This window comes from Falco rusticolus, chromosome 3 (assembly GCF_015220075.1).
Source record: "Falco rusticolus isolate bFalRus1 chromosome 3, bFalRus1.pri, whole genome shotgun sequence".
NCBI classification, from domain to species: Eukaryota; Metazoa; Chordata; class Aves; order Falconiformes; family Falconidae; genus Falco; species Falco rusticolus.
Window position 1 is genome coordinate 107,836,524 of NC_051189.1, and position 8,353 is coordinate 107,844,876.

The 8,353-nt window shown below is 46.5% G+C and overlaps 1 protein-coding gene across 3 annotated transcripts in view; it reads right to left on the reverse strand.

Moving 5' to 3' along the window:
- PUSL1 (pseudouridine synthase like 1) overlaps nucleotides 1–8,050 on the reverse strand; it is a 29,922-nt gene extending 21,872 nt beyond the window's left edge. For 2 of the 3 annotated variants that reach the window (XR_005102957.1, XR_005102956.1), the window contains exons 1-2: nucleotides 7,894–8,050; nucleotides 6,551–6,608 (exon numbers count right to left, since the gene is read on the reverse strand). Coding sequence is in view for 1 of the 3 variants with exons in the window: in XM_037378954.1 (XP_037234851.1) it covers nucleotides 6,551–6,608; nucleotides 7,894–7,952 (117 nt within the window). In the remaining 2 variants the exon portion in view is untranslated. The remainder of the gene's footprint in view (nucleotides 1–6,550; nucleotides 6,609–7,893) is intronic. The other variant, XM_037378954.1, reaches the window with a different exon arrangement.
- Nucleotides 8,051–8,353: the final 303 nt, after the last annotated feature.

Sequence of the window (8,353 nt, forward strand, 5' to 3'; positions counted from 1 at the left end):
CATTCATTGTTGAGAGCAGAGGAGGAGCCAGGGGACCAGAAGAGGAGTAGCATAGCACTGACGTAATGCATTTATTAGTCCCACTGAGAAATATAAATATAGACAGATCTAAGAATCAAGACACAGCACTCATAAAACACACCAGTAGTTGAAGAGCTGACACTGAGCTATCCCAGCAGGTACAAATAACCACAGGACAAACACACGCTACTGGCAGTTACAAGATGGAATTTCCTTATATTTGCTGCTTCCACAGTTGCATTAATGCAGGACTTGGCTAATCCTCAAGAGTACTGTTTTCTCCAGGAGCTAGAGTTGCCTTAATATTCAGATGACGTCTCACTCACACTAAGACCTCTGCCATAGCAAGGCTAAAGCAGAAAATGACAAACATTTACACCATCACAGAGTTCAAGCTTATTGGAGCCCAAAGGCCCTAAATTACCCTTGCAGCTGAGACACACTTTAAAAATTAGTTGGCTAATGTTGTATTTCAACAAGTTGAAACTTACTATTAACACAAGGGGTAGGACAGTAATTCAGATCCTCTAGGTTCTGTGCACAGATTTTGGCATGGAGAATCCACCCGATGCTAGGATTGTTGTTTCCCCTTCCCAAGTGTTCCTCTCCACACGGCTGGATTTTATCCCCACCCTGTTTCTGCCGTTTCATTCTGCCCACTAACAAAGGGCTGGAAAAACAACTGGGTGAATTACTACAGGCTCCTGCTGGGAAAGTAAATAAAATCCTGCTAAATGAGTCATTAATATGGTGTCTTTTAATCAAGACGAACACACAAAAGAGGCAGAGCAAAAGAGATGCTAACACAGTTAATTAGAAGCTCTATATTAAAGGGTCTGTCTAGACTGGCCTAAGTTTAGCAAAGCCAGGGTGGGTTTTGGTAAGGGACAAATGCTGGTAGGTCACGAAGTCATTGGAATACCAAGGTTTCTAATGCAATGTTAAAACTATAGTAGCTCTTACTTACAATAAGGTTTTAAAGTAGGTTGCTGGAGCACTGCAAAATGCAACTTTTTTCTTTGTGAAGACAGGCCCTAGACAGAAAATCCAACGTAATCTGTTACAGGGAATGAGTGAAGCATATCTGAAAGACTGAAAAACATCACCAAAAATAAGCAGAAAACCAAATGACTAGAAGCTAGTTTCCTTCTCTCCCATCTCCGCTCCCGAGTAGTGAACCCAGCAGTGGTCTTGATTAGACTTTAATTTGGTACCAAGAGTCAGTAAAGTTTGAACTGCTGACTCACAAATACCTTCCAGACTTCTTCTATTTAAGCAGACGGGGTTCTGGGCTCCCAGAAACATACTCTTAAAATGCACAGGGAGGCAAGGAAAAAACGTAACCAAGCTGCTGGGGAAGACCTGGGAAACAGAACAAAAATGACCCTAGCCTTTTTCCCTTCCTAATCCTTCTGTTTGGAGTTCACATGTGGTTACAATTAACAATGAAAATCTTTATTTATCACCCTTAAGCACAGAGAAGCAGACAGAAATTAAATAGTTCAGCAGCCGACCTTGATTTCTGCCTCAGCAATCTGTCTTAAAGCAGAAGTTGCATTTTAAGAGCAAAGTTTCTGCAAAGATAACGTTTGGGTTTTGCAGGCTCCTCCCTTTCTCCACCCTCTTCTCCCCCTCCTTTCTCATCAGGCAAAAACCAGCCAGTGGGAACATAGTTGAATGGGGGTAGAGGGAGAAAGAGAACAGGAGCGAACATGGAAAACATCCTCCTTCCTTGTTAGGGGTTTGGAGAAGTTTGGATGCAGCACTCTTTTGGATCCCACACTGCATCCCATTTCAGTCACTGCATCTGAACAAAGCTGGATAATAAGACTGTTTGGATCTCTTCTCTTCTGCCAGTGGGAATTGAGCCTTATTGGAGAGCAGGCTGGAGAGGAAGAGAGGATTGCAGACTCCAAGGCAAATCTGGTTGTTCCCCCGTCAGGTCAGCCAATGAATCCACAAAGGTGCAGGACTGGATGCTAGGTTTAACAAATGGGATTTTTGCAGCCTTTAGCACAATTTTCTTCCAGGTGCACCTCTCCGGAGGGATGACCGAAGGATGTATGTGCTGGGCATCTAAGGAGGAATGGGACCACCATCAACAATAAATCAGTTTCTGAAAACTGAAAGCTGTGTTTATGGATTCTTCCTCCAGCCTAACAGGCATGCAGCGGATAATATACTATCAACTGCTGCCTCCAGTTTCAATTTTAAAATTTCATTTACAGCCCATCCTAATTAATCTCCTTAAAGAGAGAATTTCAGAACTGCTGAACTTCTTTGCAGGCAATTCAGAAATGACCCCTTCACCTGTGCAAATGTCTCATATCTGTACCATCCAGATGTCCTTTGAGCCTATAGGCAGCTGACTGTTTCCTCCTCTGGTTCCTGTATACTTTAATCTGTTAATATCACCCACGCTGAATTTCAAAAAAGATGCATTATTTACATTTAGTAATTGCTTGGATAGCAACCAGTTCTTCCTGCCCTTTCAGAAAAAACAAGCCCCCAAAACCAAGCAGGCCTTTTATCTGAAGCACTCAAAAGGCTTTACTGCTATTAATCCAGATCCCTACCCTGCTGGGTATCATCTACACGTTCCTATGAGGGAAACTGAGGCAGAAGTTAAGCACTTTACCCGTGGGCACCCAGCTAAAAAGCAACAGAGAAGATACAGGAATAAAGGAGGGAGCTGAGCTGTCCTCCCGTGTGCTCGGAGTTCACAGGTCTCTGTTCCCTTCCTTAAGCCCCAGAGCACGCCAATATCCTTCTCTTTAGCAGGTGTTACAAACACACTGAAGTCTTGGCTTGGCACCTGCTGGAGGACTTTCATGGAGCCAGATCTCATCCATTTTCATTTGGCTTTTACTTCCTGAGTCACAGTCTTTCCAGACAACCATATTCCTGGCGCAGCAACAAGCATCCCATGGTGTCCATTTATACCTCTAACACCCTGCATACCGGTGATGCAGGGGAAAGTACTATTTGCATTTAGTAGATCTGTTCTGCTAACAGGTTTCATTCACTAAGCACTTCCACATTTTGAATCACACTGAAGTTTCCACTGTTGCATGCCAGAATGATATGGATCCACATTCCAGATTGCTATTATTACTCGCAGCTCAGTTCTCTCCTCTGTACAAATGCTGGAAAGGCAAGATGAAGAACAGGCCCATTAATGTATACCACCTATGACGGAGAAGCACAAGTTCATCCACTTCTCTCCCTGAAGTCTAAATAAAAAGATCCTCAAGATACTCAGCCAGGTATCTCTACAGGCATTAGGAATGTTTTGGAAAAATAAGCGTCTATTTCTCTTTCACACCAGCTGGATTGCTTACTGGTTTCATCATGCATGATGGCATTAGTTGCACAGATACAAGGGACTGTGCTGTGTTGTCAGGGATGCTGCATGATTTATAAATTGCTGTGTTCTAATAACAACATGCAAGCTTCTGGTTGCAAGTCATCACAGCCTCACTGACTCAATGGGTGCTACGTCAACTGAAACTAATTAAAGATCTAACTCATTTTTAGCGGAACAGATACAAGTTGAAGTGAAATCCAGGAAGAAAAAACTGAGAAAGTAGCTTCTGCTAGAAGAAAGGGTTTCCAAACCAATCTTCTATGTGGCTGAAATCATAATCAGAACAGGGGTCGAAGATGACAGTACTCTTGGTCCATTTTCCTTTCTTTTTTCTTTTTTTTGGGGGGGTGGTGGTGCATGTGTGTGTACCAAAGCTGCCTTGCATAGTAGGGAGATTGTGTATGTTCTCTTTCTCTCCTCTCCTACTCCCCCTTTTCCTTTCGTGAGGAATAATATCTGGCCTTAGCACAAGGCTGCTGGCCAAAACAGAGCTTCGTGTGGGGAAGATTAGTTTTGGACAGCATTCACCAGCACAATGGGAAACAGCACACTCCGGAGATGGTTCAAACCAAACATGAAAGGGAACTTTCTGTAGATCCTAGCAGGCCCTGCGTACGGTGCCTGTTAGCACAAGCAACAGATACCCACTTTAGCAAAAGGTGCTACACAGGACACCTTCCTTTACAGTAATGACATTTGTGTAAGAATTGAGACTAGAGAGCGAAGTCCTGCATCTTGTAAGCTTCCACAAGGAACCTGAGGGAGCCAAGTCACAGGACTCAGCCTTTGCCACCTGGGGAACAAGGTCTGGCATTTTATGTTCAACCCATCACTAGCAAGCTGGGCTTCAAGTACTTCAAGACAAGTATGCTGCCTCCAAGAAAGTGTTGCCTGCAAAGCTCACCCCCCTCAAAGATACATTAAAAGCTCCTTCAAATATCTACATCTGTTCCCAAACTATAACAAGTCTCCAGTTCCTCCATACAGTCCCAGGGCTCTGTTACATAGCAGCACTGAGGACTGCAAAAGCTTCTGTGTCCTGTAGGATATGGCACTTTACAGTGACAAAGGGTTATAGACAGGCCTTCTGCTCAGCCCCAGTCCAGCAGTTTTACTTTATCACACAGAGAGCTGCAGTACACTCTCACAAACCAGTCCATTACACTTTTAATGATACAGTTGTTGAAATACAAGGTCTACACCTCACAGGTTATTTGCCTGCCTGTAACTGCAAACAAATGTCTGAACATATTTAGAATACAATAAGGATCTCATTAGAGTTTTAATTTTGCCCTTCCCTTCAGTTGCCTTCCTGGGTTTGGAAAGTTGTGAAGTTCAAGGCTACACAGAAATGGAGGAAGGAAGCTAAATTCCTACAGGCCCCAGAAGTTTTCTATTAAAGTTGCTTTAAGACTTCCCATGTGGTTCTAATACACACAGCCCTGCTCAGCAGTGCCCAGCATCAATACCACCACATGAAAGCAAAGCATATATCCCAGAACTGGCCTGCAAAGTGCTGATACTGTGAAAAGACAACACCAAATAAGTTTATCTTTTTCTTTTTCTTTTCTCCTTTAATCACCCATCCTACCCACTTGCCTGTTAAAACAAAGTTACTTGGATAATGCAAAACAACTGCTGGGCTCACCCAAAGTCCGGCGCCTGGGGCTGAGACACTGGATGGTTCAGAGGATTAGATAAATGAGATAGAAAGTCCTTCGGGGCTCTTCTTTCTTTCAAGATCTGCACAATATTTATACACTTTCTCCACAATGGTCTCAGGCAAGAAGCCATACAAATACACCCTGAGAACTCTTACTCAAGCCATAATTCATCACACTTTCCTTCTGCAAACTACTTAGCAAGAGCAGGCAAGAACTCACTCAGCAAACCAAGACACAGTGTGGAAATCCTAGCCATGGTCACAGCGTGGCTGGGTGGGACAGCAAGTCTGCTCCTGGACCAGCTCTTCAACAACTGTTCCTTCACAACACCAGAACTGTAGCTAAGGCAGGCAGAGCGCAGACGATCACAGGCAAGCATGGCTGGCGCACCACCTTCAAACTGCTACCGTTTGTCATGTCCGGTTAGACAGTCCGACCAAAAAGGAGAACTGAGTAACAGAAAGGTTGGCTATTAATATACAGGTGTGATCTGACCTAAAGCAGTCAGCTTCAACCTCTTCAACAATCTCTTATCTTATAAAGAGGCACAAGTTTCATTTTGACTACTTCCAAGACAAGAGAGAAAAATAAAGCAGCTTCCTTTTCATTCCTGCCCTGCACACACACACAGGATTCACCAGCACCGCTCAAACAAACACAGCTCAACAGCAGCTTGTAATTAAGTTACAACTGGGTTGCACAAACATCCAGGTGTGCTGAGCATTTACCCTACACAAGCAACCCACTCCCTACTTCCTGGTGTAACAGTGGGTCTTTTGCATTCCTATTGCACAGTCCAAGCCCAAACAGCATCTGGGTTCCAAAATCCATTCCTACATTCTGGGAAATCCCTGGGAGCAGTGCAGGAACAACAGCAATGACAGGATCATACCTTTTTTTATCCCCAGCATATTAGAAGAACTCCAGAAGAATGGAAACCAAGCATTTTTTTTCTTTGGAACAATGGATATCCTGCTATGCTTTGTTCTGAAAAATGTCTATCTTAGATATCCTCTCCCAGGAGGACACAGCATCTAATTTCTAAATCCATAAAGGACTTAGACACAAAGCAGAAGCAGAGCAGCTAAGCCTGTTCAGAACCAAAGTAGTTCTAAGAATAAAAGGAGGCAAGGCAACAAATGCTAATGAAGCTCACATACTAAAGTACGTTCAGGTGGGCCAGCGCCTGAGCCAGGGCTCTCAGAGTCATAGCTCTGGACTTGGATGCCTCAATTTCAAATCTTATTGAAGGATCCACATCTTTTTCAGTATCAGGATTTTAATGTCCCTGACTTCACCCTGACCTATTTCTCCCACCTGTATACTGACATAATTTCTAAAGCACTCCGAGTGTTTTCAGTATTACAGTGTTTAGCACTATGCAAGTGTCTTTTACTGAGTGTCAATCTAAAAATATTTATCCTTGATAATATCTGTAGCTCAACAATGTGACCCTCAAAGTTTCATTTTAATAACAATATGATTAGCAAGGACGTACCTCCAAGTAATTCTGGACTCCAACTGTTGACTGATCATTCGAAGTCCCCATAACCCCACTGCAAAGCAAAACAAATACAATAGTTATTGGTAGGAGTCAAGACACCAGAACATGACAGAGTCCACCAATACATCCAGAAGTTAATGCGGGACAATTAAGAAACTGTTTGCTATTGAGCGACCTCGATCTTTTTACAGAACTTGCAGGGACCAAACACTCTGATGAACAGACAGGAAAACAGATGTAGCGCTGATTTTGCAAGAAAGGCGGCTGGAAATAAAAATGTCTTCAAATGTTACTATCTGGACTAGCCCTTCAGACGGAGACTGACAAGAAGGTCAGGCAGACAAATTACAGTAGAAAAGAGTTTAAGGATAAAACTATTCCAGGGCCAGTTGGTTGCCAGTTGCAGGTCCCTTTCTTGCAGGCTCTGTGGATGTCATAAAAGTACTAAAACACCACAAAAACAGTTTGTGATGAGCTTCCTTCTCTACTACAGAAGTCACAGCCATTCACAAACCCTGCTGAAGTGCAGAGATACATCTAAGGCTAAACCCAACCTACCTGTAACTACTCAGAGTAACTTAGGTCAGTGCCCACAGTGACACAGACCGCACACTACAAAAGAATCGTGGGTTTTGGAATATGATGCTATTAATCTGTAAAATCCTCATGAAGATAGGCACCATTCCATGAGTTGGAGCTGCACAAGTTCTCCCACACACTTTTTTTTTTTTTAATATGTAAATAAGCACAGCAACACATGTGGGATGTTTTAAGGCCAAGGGGAACCCTGCCTCTGCTACCCTGCAGGACTCCCAGCCCACATTTCACTTCACCTGCATCTCTCGAGCAGCGCAGGTATCTGAACCACTGAGAACTGCCCACACCACCAGGCACCCCACAAACCACCACAGGAAACACAGTAACTTGGCTCCCCCATCCAGCCTGAGACCACAACTATGCCGCCTCCTCCATCCTTTGTTATTTTCTCTTTGCCCATTTTATGCATTTCCTGCCCAGACCATCCCCCTTCCTAACACTTCTACACAGCAGTAGGATGCATCGTCCAGCTCCCCATCTGCTCTCACTTGCTCAGCAAAGGATTTATCCCTCACCAAAACCACTGCACTTGCCCATCCTTCCCCAGCCACCTCCTTGCACCTCCCCCCTCACGGCCCGTGGGTAACCCCCATGGCAGGGCCGGCTCCCCCCTCACGGCCCGTGGGTGACCCCCATGGCAGGGCCGGCTCCCCCCTCACGGCCCGTGGGTGACCCCCAGGGCCACAGCAGGCGCTGGTCACTTCCACCGCACATGGCTGAGCACATGCTGAGGCACCTACCTATATTTAGTGCCAAGGTACTGAAAGAACACTAGGTATCGAGTTGGGGGAGAGCCCATCTTTGCTGCCTACGGCCCCACGGCGAAGGCTCCGGCCCCAGCGGGCCCCCGTGCCGCCCAGCGGCCTCCCCTCCCCTCCCCCACGGGCCGCGCCGCCTTCCCCCGGGCGCCGGCCCGCCCCGCGCCGCCGCTTCCGCCGCTTCCGCCGCCGCCGCGCCGGGGGGGGCCGCCAGCGCCGGGGCCTGCAGAGGCGGCGGCCGGGGCAGCAGCGCGGGCCCGCCGGGGCCTGGCTCCGCTCGCCGGCAGCGCCTCAAGGCCCGGGGCGGGCGGGCCCGGCAGCGGCCCGGGCCGCGGGGGAGGCGGGCGGGAGCTGGGCGGTGGCCCTGGGCTGCTGCCCGCGGCCTGGGCCCGGGCTGCCTGGAGCCGCCGGTCGGCCGGGGGGCGCAGGCCCGGGCTGTGCC